A 19,724-nucleotide genomic window follows, 5' to 3' on the forward strand; every position below is an offset into this window, starting at 1 on the left:
GGGCCACTACGTACTGTATTTTGTATTTAAGTACCTTATGAATACATCAAACTAGTTTTTATGTTGCTGGAATTGCTGGATTCGTCAATCTATGCGTCCAAGTTAAAATGGCCGTTTTTGTTTTGTTCATAAATCGACGAATCCAGCGACATAAAAACTAGTTTGATGTATTCAAAAGGTACTTAAATACAAAATACAGTACGTAGTGGCCGCTTTTTTTTAAATATAATTCGTTAAATTATTTGATTATTTAAGTCACGATTATTTAACAGTGGCGCTAGTGTGCATGTTGATGGGCTCTTAATCAGAACAATTCCTCGGAGCACTCCCCGTTATTCTAAGTAATATCTTTCACTGCTGTATTTACGTTACGTCATAAAATATTTTGTTACTTACGCCAAAGTGCCATTTTATGACATTGAGCGTTAGGGTAAGCGTCCCAGTTTACGACTCCGCCACAATATTAGCTAGGAAAATAAATACCTTATAGCGTATAGTAACTGGAGATGTCATCGCTGACATTTTCTTTACGAAACAGTCTGCGAATTTTTGCAGGGGACGTCAAATGTATTGCTATTGCTACATGATTTGTACGTAACGTATAAATAGCCATGTCAGGCCATACAAAAATGTGCACAATTGTGCAAGTTTTTCGGCAGAGGGGTAAGCTCTTAAAGGCGACTCCAGTTATTAAATGATCTAAGATGAATACAGATGTATCCATAAGAACTGGCAGACAAATCTGACGGGTAGGCGGAGAGGAAATTAAACAAAGAGTTAAGAAAAGTAACTAATTTATTCTCCGCCGCAAGCACACGAATAGGTCGTAGGGTAGGGTTCTAGGCCGGTACTGATTTTGCTCCGTGGACAGTTCCACCACGCAAGTACTCCCCTGAAGCTGCCGGAGCCACTGCGGGTTTGGAGACGGAGACGGACGAGCTGAGGGACGTCAGCTGGGCCGCTCAGGAACTGCCGGCTGGTCTTCACGGCTACGGTCTTAGCCGTAACTAGGCCCCCCAAAGGGGATTTATAACACTAAAAATGATTCCATTTGCACTAAATGAGTGCAGGAACGGAATGAATAAATATAATCGTACAAATTCATTCTCGCCGGGCACGACAGACGTCGCTGCGCGAAGGCAAGCGAGCGTGCGCCGGCGACCAAAGCTAGATCTGTCCTGCCCTGATCGACTGGCGCGCGGGCCCGCGCGGAGAGAGGGTCCGCGGGACGGGGACGCCGCTAGCCGGTTTACTTCGAACAAAAGAGTGTTGCACGAAGTACAGTAAGTCGCAATTAGAGGGAACAGTTTTGTGTAAATAATATTAAAGTGATATTATTTTAGTGTATTTAAGACAAGTGTTTATTATTAAAGTATTTATATTTTAATGCCACATAAGTTATTTTACAATCTAATTTAATTTTATAAATGTAACCTAGGTTACGTAACGTATCTACGTTACAATACAAATAAATGCACTTACCAGGATTCGAACCCGGGACCATCGGCTTCATATGTCACTCTACCCACTAGGCCAGACCGGCCGTCAAACATATTTAATTACACAAACGGGTCTACCGCGATATAATTTCATTGTTTTTACCTTTAAGGGCCAGTTGCACCAACCACATTTGACAGACTAATCAACGGCAGCCGGCGCGCCCCGGCGCTTTACTATGAAACTTTCCATACATCAAAATTTTGCGAACTCTTTAACGATACGAACAGTTTGGTGCAACCGACCCTAAGTTTTTCCGTGACCACAGCTATTTAGCTCAAACGTAGGAAATAATAAATTAAGGTAATAATAATAACAATCCCACCAAAAACATTTTCATGTAAAATGTTTCCAAGACACCATAAGACTCGCACTGTCAAAAAGTTATCAGATCTCTTGTAGATCCAAGCTTTGATCTCTACAAGCCCTACTACACAAACTCTACACCTTAGTAAAAAAATTATGTGACTTGGCCGTTTACTACCGTGCCCTCAAATGAAATTATATCGCGGTAGACCCGTTTGTGTAATTAAATATGTGTACAAAACGCGAGAATTTAAAGTGTTATGTGATATAATAAGTGCTCGTAAAAACTAGGAGCTTCCACTGGTTGTTAAGTTTGCTGTAAAAATAGCAGTAAATAATTTTATAACTAAATAAACTTTTCTTATTACCAAAGAATAATTTCACCAAGAACTTTACGACAGAAACTTCGTCAAGTATACACGGCACATTTATTTTGGAGAGACAATAATTTCAGTAGGAAAACACATCTCATTCCTGTCACGTAGATGTCGCGTCTAGTGATACGCCGTTCTTGGGAATGCTCCTGCCAAATCTTGGTAGTATAAATACTATAGGACAATAGGCTACATTCCTACTAGTCAAATCAGCTTCTTTTTTAGAACTGTCAAAACAATTTGCTAATATGGAATTTATATGAAAACGAATGTAGTGACGTCACAGTCAACTCACCTACTTTTTACATTTCAATCCGATTTATTAAATAGAAATAGTGCTTAAAAATAACTGCTGTCTATGTTTTTCTAATTATTATCTGGTGCTTTATTCCATGCACGGTGTGAAATAATTTATTTTAAGTAGAGGAAACATCCCTATTTACACCAACCCCCTCCCCCCTATATTACGTAAGAACCAAAAGGGAAAGTTGAATACACGTTTGGTGTGTTTTAGTGTTTATTTTTCAATTAAATCATTTTTAGAACGTTTTGTTTCTTCTTAAAAAGGTACTGGAGTCTAAGCTAACTCTGCACCGTGTTTGATAGCATACTTAGTATACAATATGTTTTCAAACACACTGATGTCAGCGTACATTGAAGGCAATATTTATTTTGTATGAAAAAGAGGAAGTCTAAAGGATTCATAATTTTTAAAAGTTGCTGAACAAATGTTGGTCAGTTTGAGGAGTACAGCTTTTAGTTTAATTTATTGCTCCTGTTACAGGAAGCACCCTGTATGAAAGTTTTATTTTAACCGTCATAATTTCATAGAATTTTTAAATTTTCGTATCTTTGTGATCTTACGTAAGAACTATGAAAATAAGACATGTTCGACCCCTTTTTCTGTCACTTTAATTATGCTCTAATTGTAGTTTTGCATTTTGCGAACTTCAATGTTCGCGGTAGGCCCTCTCGACAGGCACCGCTTCAAAACCATGTTTGTCGAATATTCCCAGTTTGGAATGTTCCCAGAGTACATCACTAGCCGCGAGTCGTGGCTAATTAATTTCGTGCGGAAACACGGTATTAGTGCAAGTATTTTTGTTTGACGTTGTTTATTTTGTTCCCGAGATGAAAGGAGCTATTTTTGTCTGTACGAGTAGACTAACGGATCAATAACTCGCTTTGTTCAACTTTTAACGATTCGAAACCTATCCTAGGCATCGTTTTTTAGTAGTAATGATTTACTAAATGCATAAATAAATACAGAGAAACACATATATCTTACATTTTACTTCCTTCCGACATCCGATATAGGATCTGACATATGAACACGCTCTAAATAACAATAAGAAGTCGGCGCACTCGATATATTTAGGTATTATATGTATATGCTGCCCGTTAGTTATTAGTTAGTTCAAAGTTTAAGTTTGATTTTTCATGATATTTTAAGAACATGGTTTTTAGAGTAACTTTTAACCCTAAAATGACTTAAAATAATGTATGTATGGTTATTAACATACAATGGGACACATTTTTAGGGACAAGTTATGGCGGTATAAATACGTGTTGATGTGAGAAGTCAAAACTTGTTTGTGTCAAATAAATATATTACATAAAAAGCTTGATGCGTCTTTTTAGAATATCATGAGCTTTTAATCCCGAGGTCGCGGGTTCAAACCCCAGCTCGTACCAATGAGTTTTTCGGAACTTACGTACGAAATTTCATTTGATTTGCCAGTCGCTTTTAGAAACCGGACTAATCCTAATAAAGTCTACCCTCTGCCTTGGCAGGTCAGTTGGCAGTCGCTTTCGTAAGAACTAGTGCCTACTCCAATTCTAGGGATTAGCTGCCAAGCGGACCCCAGGCTCCCATGAGTCGTGGCAAGAAGCTGGGATAACGCGAGGAAGAAAAATATTATTGTATATATATGTTAGTTTGTAAGGTACCTATTTATCTATGGGCCTTAGTTGCCCGAAAATAAATGATTTGATTAATTAAGAGCCCATCAACGTGCACACTAGCGCCACTGCTAAATAATCGTGATTATTTAAATTTAACCATAGATAGGTATTTAAAAAAGATATTTCAAAAAGGGGGCCACTACGTACTGTATTTTGTATTTAAGTACCTTATGAATACATCAAACTAGTTTTTATGTTGCTGGAATTGCTGGATTCGTCAATCTATGCGTCCAAGTTAAAATGGCCGTTTTTGTTTTGTTCATAAATCGACGAATCCAGCGACATAAAAACTAGTTTGATGTATTCAAAAGGTACTTAAATACAAAATACAGTACGTAGTGGCCGCTTTTTTTTAAATATAATTCGTTAAATTATTTGATTATTTAAGTCACGATTATTTAACAGTGGCGCTAGTGTGCATGTTGATGGGCTCTTAATCAGAACAATTCCTCGGAGCACTCCCCGTTATTCTAAGTAATATCTTTCACTGCTGTATTTACGTTACGTCATAAAATATTTTGTTACTTACGCCAAAGTGCCATTTTATGACATTGAGCGTTAGGGTAAGCGTCCCAGTTTACGACTCCGCCACAATATTAGCTAGGAAAATAAATACCTTATAGCGTATAGTAACTGGAGATGTCATCGCTGACATTTTCTTTACGAAACAGTCTGCGAATTTTTGCAGGGGACGTCAAATGTATTGCTATTTCTACATGATTTGTACGTAACGTATAAATAGCCATGTCAGGCCATACAAAAATGTGCACAATTGTGCAAGTTTTTCGGCAGAGGGGTAAGCTCTTAAAGGCGACTCCAGTTATTAAATGATCTAAGATGAATACAGATGTATCCATAAGAACTGGCAGACAAATCTGACAATGTATAGCGGGATGTACGCAAATACGCTATGTGGACGTATACATACATATTTACATAAAGATCCATAACTCAGGAGCAAGTATTTGTGATGATAAACATACATATAAATGCCCTTACCATGATTCGAACCAAGGACCTCCTGTTTCGTAGGCAGGGTCACTACCGACTAGGCTAGCCGTTTTTACTTTGCGTCGTAAAATATTACACCGTTTATTGACAAGTGCCTTTATTAACGTTAGGGTAAGCGTGCCAGTTTACGACTTTAGCACAACAGTATTAAAGATACACTCAACCAAGCACCCCGCTCATGAAAGGAAACGTGTGTCAAATGAAGTGCGAGCGAAGCGAGGGCGTTAGCACTTGCACTTTTGAAATAATATACGTTGTGTTCAGTTTCATTCAAGCGAGGATTGGAGTATAGCATTTCCATAGCACAAAATCGTTGTGTTTAACATATTAATTTATTTCTAAGCATTGAGTTTAACTTAGTCTAATATAGGTCCTAAGACGCGTAGTAGAAGTGCAAAGCAGTCGTTGCCATGTGTTTGTTGTTAGATTGACCATTTATTTCACTACTAAACTACTATAAAACTACTTGCTACAAAAAAGTATATGCCGTCAAAATTAATCCTAGCATTCGTATAACCCCAGCATTTATATAATAATGCCTAAAAAAATTAGTGCAATTAATATTTTATTTGTCTATAAATTATATCATTTACTACCATTTGGCGTGACTCCACACTTGACAGTTCCTTATCTCTTCCCCCGGGACAATAATTCCGATCTACATAGTAATTGTAAACAAAAAACGCTCCTGTTCGCCATAACTTTTTAACGATTCCATTTAATGAAAGTTGCCACGCATAAACTGAATAATATAAAATGGCTGACTTTATATCAAAACCAACGGTATTTACGACCTTATAATAAAAATCCTGAATGATATTCCCAAGCGCTCAAACCAAAATAAGTGCCACCATAAGACCGTTAAAAACGACGCGTAGGCGGGTTACAGTTATCCTGGGTTTTGAAGAAATGGTGAGGGATATGAATTCGCCCCTAAGGGCCCGATTCCGTCACAAAGCGACATTTTACGCCTTTCGACGTACTTTACGACATGGGGAGCCTTAATTATGGCCTGAAATGCCACTGTCTAATTAAGTTCTCGACTTTATTGGGCTATTAGAGCGTTTTTAAGTTGCGGTTCGTAAAGTAAAAGGCAGTGTTTGTCAGTTTGCGGGAGTGTGTGAAGTAGTTGGACGTCCAATTTACGCCTCTTTTGTACTTTTGGGTTTGAATTACGCAACTGAGGGCCTACCGTGAACCACGTTCCACGTGTTGCCACTCTGCCGCACTTGTAAATACGTACGAAAGTGTGACAGGGAGGTAACACGTCGAACGTGGGTCGCAGTAGGCCTACTGGTTTCTGAGAAATAATAAACAAAATATTGGACTACCGTGGCTGTTGTTTCATTGAAAATTAATTAGCGTTTATTTCGATGTTGAGTTTTGAGTTTAAAATTCGAAATCAATTTGTACTTGTACGCGGGGACTTACGAGTATAAATCCATACCTTCCTTATATCATAAGATCTTGCTCTTTCACAAACCTATAAAAAGTCTATAAACTACTCCAGCCCTTGGCTGAAACCGCAACAAAAATGAAGTGCCACTAAATCCGTAGCGAAGGAATAAAATGCCGCCGCTATAATATACAGCCCTAGAGTCAACACTTCACGTAATCGAATAGTTTTGAAATGAAATTGAGCCACATAGACTTATTCCCTTCGCGAGAACCGACGTAACTTGGACTTTTCTGTGTTCTTGGACTGTTGTAGACGTGTATTATGTTTTAAGTCCTAATTGTTCTCCTAATTGTTCTTCTGTTGTATTCTGGCAAATAAACATGTATAGGTATTCAATTATATTCGTTTAAGATTCGCTGATGGTTTAGTTAAGTCGGTGAGTGTTTTCGGTGAAATTGTCTCTCTGAATGTACTTAATACTTAAATGCTTGTTTAAATTGTTTAAAAGTACCATCGCCAAACTAGGTGCTCGCAAATATTTGAACAATACTGTATTGTCAAGGCTTTACCTAAAAAAAAAATAATAAAAAATATGAGGACCATAAAACTAGGTATCAGTCGAAAGTCGAAGCTCTTACACAATAGGTACTAGTTCGTTTAGGGTCACTTGCACCATCCCACTAACCCGGGGTTAACCGGTTAAACCAGGAATTACCATGGTTACTAGTACAATCTGACACTGACTTAACGGTTTAACCGCTTAACCCCGGGTTAGTGGGATGTTGCAAGTGGGTATTGAATGGTTAGGCTAGGGATCAGAATAGCACCCCTAATCTAATACATAGCGCTGCAGCGTACCATTTTGTGCGCATGGGGGCGCTGCTCGTAAAATTTTACGAGCGTTGCCATGGTTACCGGCGCCATTATGGCACTAGTTCGCCGCGGCGGCGCTAGGGGCGCTGAAGTGCTAAAGGGTATTTAACTTTGAAACTGAAAAGCATCAGTCTACACATCTCACCGAGTGAGAGATCGAGACCTATCAATTTGTGTTCGTACTATGTATAAGAAAGAGATAATGCTATGTTCCGACATTATGCTGCTTGACTTGCTACTTAGTTTAGTACTTAGTTGGTTACTAGACGTTGGAATATTGTATATTTTAAGCTTGCCGTTTACAAGTCAATTTTGAAACCAGTTATTTTGCACACAATATAATTGACTTTCTAACCCCCGACGCAAAAAGTCTGTGGCATAGTAGCTCTCAAAGGGATGGACCGATTTCGATGTGATTGTTTAAAGGGAGTCCGGTGATTCTTAGCTATGTTCGATAAAAAACGAACCAGTTTGAAGAGTATCAGCTTTTTCCAAATTGATGTAAGGCATGTTTGACATTATAGTCCAGTGGTGGGCAAACTTTCTTCATGGGGGCCAGAAAGTTAAGAAAATTTAAGTGGAGGGCCAGAATTGTAGCCAAAATTTATTTTGATTTGTGATCAATTGATAATCGTGGGCCAATGCCACATACTACTTATTTCATAGGAAATCCATTCGCGGGCCGCAGATGGCCCGCGGGCCGTTCTTTGCCCACCACTGTTATAGTCTGTCAGTTATAGTCCGAATCTGAACGGTACCTTAATACCCACAATAATCAGGGGTGCGAAACTCCTCTCTTCGGGCAAACTCGGCTCCGCTCGGCTTAGCATTGCTCCGTGCAATTATTAGGGTTGGCACCAGTTGACTTCCTTTTGCGTGCACGACCACAGATAATCACTTGATTTTTGACAACCCTAAATATCCGAAAGGGATAGTGCCATATATTAGAAAGGGACAGCATGATTCAACCCTGAACCGCTGTCAAACTTCGTTTTTGTAGGGAGTTTCCTTTCTGTACGGTAGTACTATTATTTATTCTGTGCTATAATGTTGACTTTACAAATGCTGTTGCCAACGTAACCATCCAATATCGTCGAGACACATAAACAATAAGTTTGGTTGAGTTAGTTAATTTATGGTGTGCACCGTAATCTCAGACAGGCAGACGGTTTATGGGTCGTTCAACCAATAATTATAAGGTTATCGTGGCTACTACCTATTATTATGATACTGTAATATAATGATTGTTTTACTTAAGTATTCAATAAATACTGAAGGATTAAAAGAAAAGGTACCTACAGAGGAAGTTGTTGTATACTTTTTAAATTTGGTTTAGTTCATGCAACTGATATTGCCCCAATTATTTTCGTCCAACCGAACTTTTGATTCTAGTGTTTCACGGTAGGCCATGTGATTGACCTAGTGACGTTGATGATGTCAATGAGGTTTGTTTACTGTATGTGCTAGTAGTGCCACCTACGCAGAGCTTTGCCTAATATTCCCTATTAATTTATTTTTGCCATCTCCACTGCACCCTGTAGGCCAAGCGGCATTAAATTATTTTGTGATAAACTTCCTAAAGCATATTTACTCTCAATAATGTCTTCGCTTGTGGCTGATAAAGTCCGAGCCTCTACAAATAAGACTGTATGTCTGTTTGTATGCAGTAATCTAATCTATGGCATGCGCATCGGTGCGATATTCAACACTGAGTATAGATTAACACACGCTACACACAGTAAGTAAACACTATTGTACGAAAAGAAAGGAATATTCGTTATACCACATAAAACATAAATGTACAAAGGCGAACTTATCCCTCTTCTACTGAACCTAGAGCGATTTCTTACAGTTAACATATGCCTAAAGGAAGGACTAAGCCTCATTAATGGATTATATTAAACATCAAAAGTATATTGTATAAACCGCCATATTGTCGACAGCTTCTCAACGACGGGTGATGCGTAACATCCATCAACACAACGTCACATCACTACGTGAACGTAACGTCCGTCTTGTTGACGGGCCGTGTACAGTGACGTCACGTGTAGCTTCACTCAACATGTTCTTAGTACACTCGTTACCGCTTAGCGGATGGAAGCTTAGAGCATTTTAGTAACTGGAGACGCCATATTCTGTCATTTTCTGTACAAAACAGTGCCGATTTTTGCTGGGGACGGGAACGCCAAATTTATGGTCACTTCACTTGTAGTTACGTCAACTTTTTCATTTAAAATACATTTAGAGTTAGACCAAGAAAGTCTGCACAGATTTTGACAGCAAACGCAGTGCCGATTAGTTAAATATACGTCAATTAAAATATACTTTATTTATACGTCATAATTTCATAGAAGTTTGACGTTTAAAATAACACCTGCACTGCGTGTGGTGTCACAGAATAAATAATAGTACTAGGTACACAAGACTCTAACAAAACGCGTCTGTCACGATCAGCACAGATATGGCCGCTAGGTGGCGACAGCGCCACGCGCGGCTTATGGCAAACCCCAAGATTGGGGTCGAACGGATGTACGTTTAGCTACCTGTAGCAAAGCGACGAAATCGCGGAGTGAGCCACGCCTGGTGCTGTCAAAATCTCTGCAGACTTTTCTTGGTTTAACTCTATGCACATTATATCATAGTAGACCATATTCATCTTTGACCAAACAGTACGTTTTACAGGTCAACTTATAATAGGGATGTTTCCTCTACTTAAAATAAATTATTTCACACCTTACACGGAATAAAGCACCAGATAATAATTATAAAAACATAGACAGAAGTTATTTTTAAGCACTATTTCTATTTAATATATCGGATTGAAATATAAAAAGTAGGTGAGTTGACTGTGACGTCACCACATTCGTTTTCATACAAATTCCATATTAGCAAATCGTTTTGACAGTTCTAAAAAAGAAGCTGATTTGACTAGTAGGAATGTAGCCTATACATAGGCTCTAACTAATTCTTACAGTTGAAATCTCTGTGTTAGGCTAGGAACTTGTTTATTGCCACGTTCTGTTTACCCTTTGATGTTGCCGCGTTTACGCTCATGTTTATGTTAACGCCCACTGGAACTACTTATTTTCGGAGTCGGGTAAATATAGCCTCGAGTTCATAGTGCCGCGATGAAGTGTTGAATGAGTTCAAGACATTTTGAACGCATATAGGACCATTGCACAGACAAGACGTCCTCCAGACCAGTGTTGCCAACTCGGATTTTGAAAAAATGCTAGACTAATGTCTAGATTATGCCAAAATTATGCCAAAGTTTTTTGAAATACCTATGCTAAAAAAATGCTAACATATCACTTGAAATTAGACACTTAAAACACATACATTTTTCAATTTTGCCGCCTTTTTCTACTGACAAGATCTGCTTGACCAACTTTATATAGTCCGTCGACGTCCATCCGTCCACAAAAGTCAAAATTCATATGAAAATATGAACCACATAAGGCGATGGCGCATATTGTTGCTGCCAAGTTGGTGCAAACTTGGCTTAGACTAAATTATGCTAAAAAATATGCCAGATGCTAACTGGAAAATTTTGGTGCCAAAGCGAGTGATAATATGCCAGATCTGGCATCAATTATGCCAAGTTGGCAACACTGCTCCAGACTGAGCATAGTAGCTCTGCCCCCTCTGCCACAAGTACGGTAGATTTAAATACTCCATGTTCGAGTCGAAAGTGTCTTTGTGTGACGTCCGAGTCTTTGAACGGACCAATCTCGGCACGGGACCTCGCTCACCTCGTCCCCCAAACACCTCCGTATTTTTGGCAGCATCGATTTAAGATAAGGGCTTGAATTTTGGCAACCCTAATTAGCCGAAAGGGATAGTGCCATATATACGAAAGGGACAGCATGATTCGACCCTGAACCGCGGTCAAACTTCGGTTTTGTAGGAAGTTTCCTTTCTGTACGGTAGTACTCATATTTATTCTGTGCTTTAGGTATTTATAAAAAACGCCAGTTCCAATATGGCGAATGTTTTCTCGTACCTTTCATGTGAAATATGCAATGATTGCAAATGCTGTTCTTAGTAGCCGTTGTCTTCGATAATTAACGCGTACCTACATACTAGGAATGCTTATGTTATATTAAGGCACGTACTTTGTATGATACAAATACTTATTAATAGTAAAAAACCGGGCAAGTGCGAGTCGGACTCGCGCACGAAGGGTTCCGTACCATAATGCAAAAAAAAAAGCAAAAAAAACGGTCACCCATCCAAGTACTGACCACTCCCGACGTTGCTTAACTTTGGTCAAAAATCACGTTTGTTGTATGGGAGCCCCATTTAAATCTTTATTTTATTCTGTTTTTAGTATTTGTTGTTATAGCGGCAACAGAAATACATCATCTGTGAAAATTTCAACTGTCTAGCTATCACGGTTCGTGAGATACAGCCTGGTGACAGACGGACGGACGGACGGACGGACAGCGAAGTCTTAGTAATAGGGTCCCATTTTACCCTTTGGGTACGGAACCCTAAAAATTGTAACTGTATACAAAAATCTTTAATTGCTTGCAAAATAACGAAATGTGTTCTAAGAATAGTCAACTACTTATATGTTTTTTTTACTTATATAGGGATAATCTTAGACATATCCGCCAAGTTCCACAATAATCTTAATATGTAATAAGTGTTTGGTCTGGTAATGTTTTAATGTTCATTTGGGCACAAACGGTACAATAATACTTACAGATATTAATATTAATAAGTTAGTTCCCTAGAAATAATAGGTTATTAGTTTGAATATTTTTTTTTGTCTGATGAAAACTAGTTTGCTACAAAAGTACATAAACCGTGAAAACCACATTTCTAACATTACTAACCCATGTCATAGGGGTTTATATTTTCCACCCAAAAAATACCTAGATTTATTAAATTTATAATTGAACTTTGATTGTTATTTATAATACTTATCGCGTCGCCGGCGCTTTATATTTTTCTAACATATTTGTGTTTTGTTTACAGGTATCGACCACCATTCAGGGCATAGACTACACAAGCACAAGACCAACAGAAAACACCGGGCTACTAATGGTATGTTGGTGCAAAATAGTAAACTGATACTATACGGCTTGCAGGTCTGTTGACGGCTAGCGACATCTCGTGGCGAGTAGCGCAACCAAATGTAACTGAACTTCGACGTGGTGGGTTAGCAATCTTTATTATTGTGTTTAACACGCTCGCTTCGGCACTGGAGCAAAAGACTAGATGCTTAAGACGAAACAGGAGCTGAATTTTAAATATTTTAGGTAAATAAGCGGCTCCTAAAATTAGTGCGATAAGGACAAGGCGAAAAATCCTGCGTAAAAATCTCAAAAATCGAGGTTTCGTACTTGACTGTTTCCTCCTCCAAAACTTGGTTAAGTTTCAAAGATGGATCGTAACCAAATTTGGAAATCTAAATGATTATAAAATTATATGTGTCGGACCGTTTTGCTTTTTTGGCTAATTGATATCTGTTTTGAATACTACGCCTCTCATTGCGGCATAGTCAATGAGGCCATTTTGGCCATTTTTGAAGGGCTCTAGCGCCTTTAAAAACAAATATATCAAAAAAAGCGAAACGGTCCGTCACAGATATTGACAATATTAATCTGTGTTGAAAAAATCATTGCTCTAGCATCAAAACCCACGGAGGAAGCAGTCGAGTACGTTTGTATGGAGAAATGACCACTCCTGTTGGCTCTTATAACTACGAGATACACTTATTGCCGCAGAGAGGGTTATGTTAGGCTCGTCAACAATTTATTGATAAATCAGCAGCAAGTGGCGATATGTTGGATTGCGCCAATCGAACACGAACGCCATCTATGATTCAATAGTCGTATTATTGCAATTGAATGTGTTCAATAGGGAATTTAAAAAAATAAGTTAAATAATTCAGTCACTATTTTTTTAAACTTAAGTAGATTTGCAATTTGGCTCGAAATTGATAATTTTAATAATTGCTTGAAATTTGCTGATTTTTCAACGATCTTCGACTAAGCTTTTGTCAAAAATTATGTGTTGTTACTTGTTTTCACAGAAGAGCTCCACTTCGATCCAAAGCCATTCAGTAAGAAGATCGAACTGAATACACCCGGGAAGATCCATTGTAAAGTGGCTGGTGGACTCTCTCCGACCGTACAATGGTTTTTGGTGTGTATTACGTTTTTTTTTTTCAAACAATCCTTACAGATAAGATACGATAACGAAAAGTATTAGATAGAGTCTGTTCGGAAAGAGAAGAGTCGTGGAATGTATTGGGCCCCATACACGACTCTTCTCTTTCCGAACAGACTATGACGAGATCGTTTAATTCATTATATGATTCTCTGCAAATATATTAAGAAATAAAGAAAGAAAGAAAGAAAATACATTGATTTACGTCAACCAACCAGTTAAATTACAAATTTTATATCGAGACATAGACGTTAAATAGGACCCCCACTCAGCGTAATGCGACGGTAAGCCGCAGCGCTGATTTTCGGTGGGGACCTAACTTATCACTAACTTAAAACTAATAAGAAGAAAATTAAAATTGATAACACATACTTATTAGGTACCCTGTACTCTATATCGTTAGGTATTTAAATAAAAGTAAACAAACTCTACCCTCAAATGGCTCCTTAAGCCAGTTGAGGTTAAATAAAAACATTACGTGATCAAATAATGTAGGTTTAAACTCAGGTTCAGTGACATATCCAGGTGGTTTTGTATTTGGTTGGTTAACCAATAAATCTTATACTCGTAACTACTCGAAAATGTAAAAATTGTTTGTTTACTTTTATTTAAATACCTAAAGATACAGACTATAGTATAGGCATGTGACAAGCCATTGCCATTACCCGAAAATACACATTTCATTGACAAAGAAGACGCTTGGAACTCTGTTAATATATCTTAACATTACAGAATTCAGAAGACGCTTTGCCAGAAGGCGTAAGCTCGGCGAACGGTACACTGCACGTGGCGTCGGCTGAGAAACGCCACGTCGGCAACTACACTTGCCGAGCCACTGATGGCAACCATACCATCACTGCGGAGATACACCTCGATGTTGTTGGTAAGAACTATACAAATTAGGCAGACGCGTTGTCAGAAGGTCTGAGCTCGGCCAACGGCGTCGGCTGAGAAACGCCACGTCGGCAACTACACTTGCCGAGCCACTGATGGCAACCACACCATCACTGCGGAGATACACCTCGATGTTGTTGGTAAGAACTATACAAATTAGGCAGCCGCGTTGTCTTAGGTCTGAGCTCGGCCAACGGCGTCGGCTGAGAAACGCCACATCGGCAATTACAGTTGCCGAGCCACTGATGGCAACTATACCATCACTGCGGAGATACACCTCGATGTTGTTGGTAAGATATTATACTTCAAGAAGTCAGACGCGTTGCCAGAAGGCCTAAGAAACGCCACGTTGGCAACTATACTTGCCGAGCCACTGATGGCAACATACCATCAATGCGGAGATACACCTCGATGTCGTTGGTAAGGTGTTATTGTTCAAGACAAACGCGTTGCCAGAAGGCCTTAATTAAAAAACGCCACGTCGGCAACTACTATTGCCGAGCCACTGATGGCAACAACACCATCACTGCGGAAATACACCTCGATGACGTGGGTAAGATATGTGGTTTTCCGTCAGACAATGGTCCTTATGCTTCTTGTGCATAAGGACCTTTCCATCAGAAAAGGGTACCGGTATATACAGGGGTACACATATGAACTTTTCTTCTTCCCAGTAAATATCGTAGATTTCTGAAGGCTGACACTAAGCGCTTTGTACATTTCTTAGGCCGTTGATTCAGACATAAGGGCCCATTCCCTGGGACATTTTTGCTTCAAATACTGTCCATAGTAATTCAGCGTAGAAATGCCGTAACCACCTTTGCACCATGAGCGGAGAAGGCGCAATAAAGTACTTACCGTCTATTGCACCTGTCAATCTAAGGGCCGCCAAACCTTTTGAACCGTGCGCCACAGTTAAGGCCGAATCACACCGGCTTGCCTGTGCGTGACGTTGGAGCCGCACACGCACACGTCACGCAAGCGGTGTGCCATCTCTCATAAGGATCTGTATACTACAACGCCGCACGCGCACGTGCACGTCACGCACACGCAGCCGGTGTGCACAGGCCATTAGGCATCCTTCCGTTTCGGGGTTGTACTCGTATTGTTCAAACTGTCTTGGATCTATTTAATTACACAAAAGGGGCTGCCGCGATATAATTTCAATGTTTTTACCTTAAATTCTGACGTTTCAGCTGAGTTGCACCAGCTGCGGTCACGGAAAGAACCTCTTCCTCTTCTTCGGAGTCTTTCCGTGACCACAGACGCAAAGCTGATGCAAACGTCGGAATTTAAGATAAAACAAAATTATATCGCGGTAGACCCGTTTGTGTAATTAAAAGTGCGTACAAAACGCGAGAGTTTAAAGTGTTATATGTCTTGGATCTCACCTACATTAAGCATTATTATTATTGGCATTAAGTCCGCCTTTTGTACTATAAGATTTTTCTTTTGTGCAATAAAGATTAAATAAATAAATAAATAAATAAATACAAAATTCTTTGCTTTAATTTATTTTCAGTATCACCAAAAGTAATTGAGCCTCTCCCAGACACGGAGATACACATCGGAGAGCGACAATCAGCGCTTTTGAACTGCCGAGCTATTGGTGACCCGCTGCCGACGACGCACTGGGTCCGAAATCTCACCATTATCAACCAATCGCGTAAGTTTTAATATAACATCATGATTCTAGACTTCTATAGACCACCACTACCTACCTTACCCTTACCTTACCTTACTGTGTGTAATCTATTTTTACACGACTGCCCAAACAAAAAGAGTGTATTGTGTTCAGCGTTCATGTTTGTATGTATATATTTATTTATGTGAGTTTCTTTATTCCACCATAACTTCTGAATGCCTTAACCGATTTAGATGTATGATATATCATTAGAATCCTTACGTCGTCCCGGGTGACATAGGCTATGTGACGTCATTATAAAACCAATATGGCGGACGCAATACGCAATATTGCGTGACGTTTAGAAAAAAAAATCTTGCAAACCTATCGAGTGGGGTCTCAAAATGAAGAGCTTTGAAAGGTGATTTAAAATATATATGCAAAATAGGCGCTTAAATCTTATTTTGGTTAAATAAGGATGTACAAAATGTGCTAAGAAAAATAAATCTATCTATCTTATTTAGTGAGCTATCAAATAAAAGGGTATTTACCGCTGATCATAAAAATATATACAAATCATCCATATGACTTGTATAGGTATATTTTTATAAAGTAAATTTAGGAACTAAAGCGCCCTATAGAAATCTAAACGTGTGAACTTCGATTTAAGCGATAGGGTTTGAATAATACTAAAAGAGTCGGGCATAGCACGACATACGTGGCGCGCTGCACGTGGTCCAAAACCAACCGCCTTCGATTGTCCCATACTAAAAGAGCCGGGCGTAGCCCGACGTACGTGACACGTTGTACGCTTACCAAAGCCGGGCGCTTTCGGCGCCCTCATACTCAAAGCGTCGGGCGTAGCCCGACGTACTTGGCGCGCTGTACGCTTACCAAACTCGGGCGCCGTCGGCGTCCTCATACTCAAAGCAGCCCGACGTACGCGGCGCGCTGTATGCGTTCCAAAACCGGGCGCCTTCGGCGCCCTCATACTGAAAGAGTCGGGCGTAGCTTGATGTTACGTCACACGCTGTACGTTTACCAAAGCCGGGCGCCTTCGGCGCCCTCATACTAAGAGAGTTGGGCGTAGCCCGAGGTATTTGGCACGCTGTACGCTTACCATACCCGGGCGCCTTTGGCGCCCTAATACTTAAAGCGTGGGGCTTAGCCCGACGTATGTGGCGCAATGCACGCGTTCCAAAGTCTGGCGCCTTCGGCGCCCTCATACAAAAAGGATCGGGCATAGCCAGTGTCTAAATGCGAAGCCCGTAGATCGAACTCCGCTTAAAGCCGAAGACCCGGAGCGTCCGACAGGTATGCGCTTTCTACAATTTCCCCTAGTATCATAATTGAGAAGTCGCAATTCCACGCAAGGCCGAAGACCGAGCTGCGGCAGGTTAGTAGGTACTCGCGGAACTCGGTCAGATATTTGTAGAAATTACAGGAATTGCTAGAATCCCTAGCCCTTCGGCCTTACGCGGAGGTCGGTCTTCAGCTTACGTATTTTAACACATGTACCTACAGTGGTTTTGTGTTTCACCACTAACGTCCCGCAGCTTAGCCTTCTGCCTCGCGTAGAAGCTCGCTTCTCTTGGACGCTTTGGGTGTTTGGCCCTACGCAGAACTCGGCATTCAGCCATCTAGTCTCTCAGGGCTACCTACTTTTATTTGCAAGTTCATCACTTGTATGTAGGTAGGTATACTAACACTTTTTAGTCATTATCGTCGAATAGACCCTTTTACATGCAGTCTGTCGCGTATTATTGATGTTTGAATTGGTGCTATTTTGCCAAAGGCCATGTTTGCGTCGTGCTGAAGTTGCGTTGCGACGAAGATAATGGGGACAAAATCTTTTTTAGTGACAGTTAAAATGATGAGTCTTTATTGTGGATCTTCAAACCCTCATGGCCATTATAATTCAAAATTCCACTTCTTTTTAAGAAGTTAAGAAGCTATATTTAATATCAAATGTCAAATGTCCCAAATTGTGAACACATTCACATATTATCCCTAGAAAAGACGCCCGTATTCCGGAACGGTGAGCTTAATTATAAGGTCCCAGTCCCGGGAGCTAATACCTATCCACATAAAATGAACTTTGTGGACAAACTAAATGGCCGGGGAAAATCTTTATAAATGGTAGTTTTACTTAGTATTTTCACTAAAATGTTTAAAATAAAATAAATTAATTAAAAAATTAAAAACACGACTGCTGCATTTTGAAGCGAACTGAAAAGCTAAAAATAATGTTAATATGTTAGTCACATAATTTTATGAATCTGAATTTGAATGTAAGTAAATGTAGACTCACGGTCATTCACAGTAAATACAAAGGGCCTATGTACATTAATGACCGTGACTGTAGGTACGTGTATATTTAATTTCAATTGCAGTCGGGGGACCTTTTGATTGTTATTTTTAGCTTTTCAGTTCGATTCAAAATGCAGCAGTCGTGTTTTTAATTTTTTAATTAATTTATTTTATTCACTGTTTTGTCTATGTATGTCTATTGTCTGTGTGTTTACGAATAAAAACCTATTCTATTCTATTCTATTCTTACCTACCTTACCTTAGTCGTCCCGCCCCATCACCCCCGTACCGCGCAGGCACAGTACACTAAGAACAGTAGTGAATCTAAGGCCGCTCGGCAAGTTATTTGCCTACTCTTGCGTTGGCGCTTAGGGTTGTCACTTTTATTGTACCTTCATACTGATACGCGACCCGGCCGCCGCGCCCCGCGCCCCACGGCGCGTTGGTCAACGACACCTTCTCGTAACTCATGAGGCCCTGGTACTTGTGCAGCGCTAAATTCAATTTTTAAAGAGTTTTTTTCTCGATTTTAGCCACCGTAGCCTATGGAGACTAACAAGTAACGCTAAGCGGTATTCGTAGGCAATGGATGTTCCTATATTAAGGGTGTCACATGTGCGTTTCTGACTTTTGATGCAATTGTTCCTACAATACAATACGACAGCGGCGAGCTGTACTGAGGCCTACCGAGAGCAGACAAATGCGAGCGTACTCGAATGCACGCGATCAAAGTCGCGGTTTAGCCCACACTGCTGCCACCGTATTCCCCCGTATTTTATGCTAATGTGTGCGTGGCAGCGCGTGCGTACACGGCGTCCGGCGCGCTCGCACACATTCAAGCCGGCAGCGGCACATTTCTATGAAGATTCACTACTGTTCTTGTACTGTGGCGCAGGCGAGGACTCAGTTAAGCGGTCGGTCTATAAACCTTAATATTCTTTGGGTATAACCCTGAATTGTTTTTTATTTACAGAAGATGGCGTGGATATCGAAGGAGGTGTAAATGCGACACACGCCAGGTTAGATACAAAATGAATTTAAAGATGTAAAAAACACTTAGTTCCAGAGTCCGATCAAACTCTACCTTAGAACAAAGTGTAGCAATATCATAATTAATGTAATTTTTTTGCAGAATGTTGTTACTAAACAATGGCTCCCTATGGATCCGTTCAGCGCGGCGTGAAGACGCAGACCGCTACGCTTGTACGGCGGGCAGCGCCGCTGGTATGGCACGCACGGAGCTGGTCCTTACTGTACATCCAGGTAAACATTACATTCTCAGTCATTCTAT

At 40.0% G+C, this 19,724-nt stretch overlaps 1 protein-coding gene across 1 annotated transcript in view; it reads left to right on the forward strand.

Moving 5' to 3' along the window:
- LOC134675763 (tyrosine-protein kinase-like otk) overlaps window positions 1-19,724 on the forward strand; it is a 107,952-nt gene that overhangs the window by 65,842 nt on the left and 22,386 nt on the right. The window contains exons 3-9 of the mRNA XM_063534072.1: window positions 12,409-12,477; window positions 13,469-13,581; window positions 14,338-14,491; window positions 14,535-14,639; window positions 16,022-16,165; window positions 19,407-19,452; window positions 19,566-19,696. Coding sequence (XP_063390142.1) covers window positions 12,409-12,477; window positions 13,469-13,581; window positions 14,338-14,491; window positions 14,535-14,639; window positions 16,022-16,165; window positions 19,407-19,452; window positions 19,566-19,696 — 762 coding nt within the window. The remainder of the gene's footprint in view (window positions 1-12,408; window positions 12,478-13,468; window positions 13,582-14,337; window positions 14,492-14,534; window positions 14,640-16,021; window positions 16,166-19,406; window positions 19,453-19,565; window positions 19,697-19,724) is intronic.

The sequence above is a fragment of the Cydia fagiglandana genome, chromosome 23, assembly GCF_963556715.1.
Source record: "Cydia fagiglandana chromosome 23, ilCydFagi1.1, whole genome shotgun sequence".
NCBI classification, from domain to species: domain Eukaryota; kingdom Metazoa; phylum Arthropoda; class Insecta; order Lepidoptera; family Tortricidae; genus Cydia; species Cydia fagiglandana.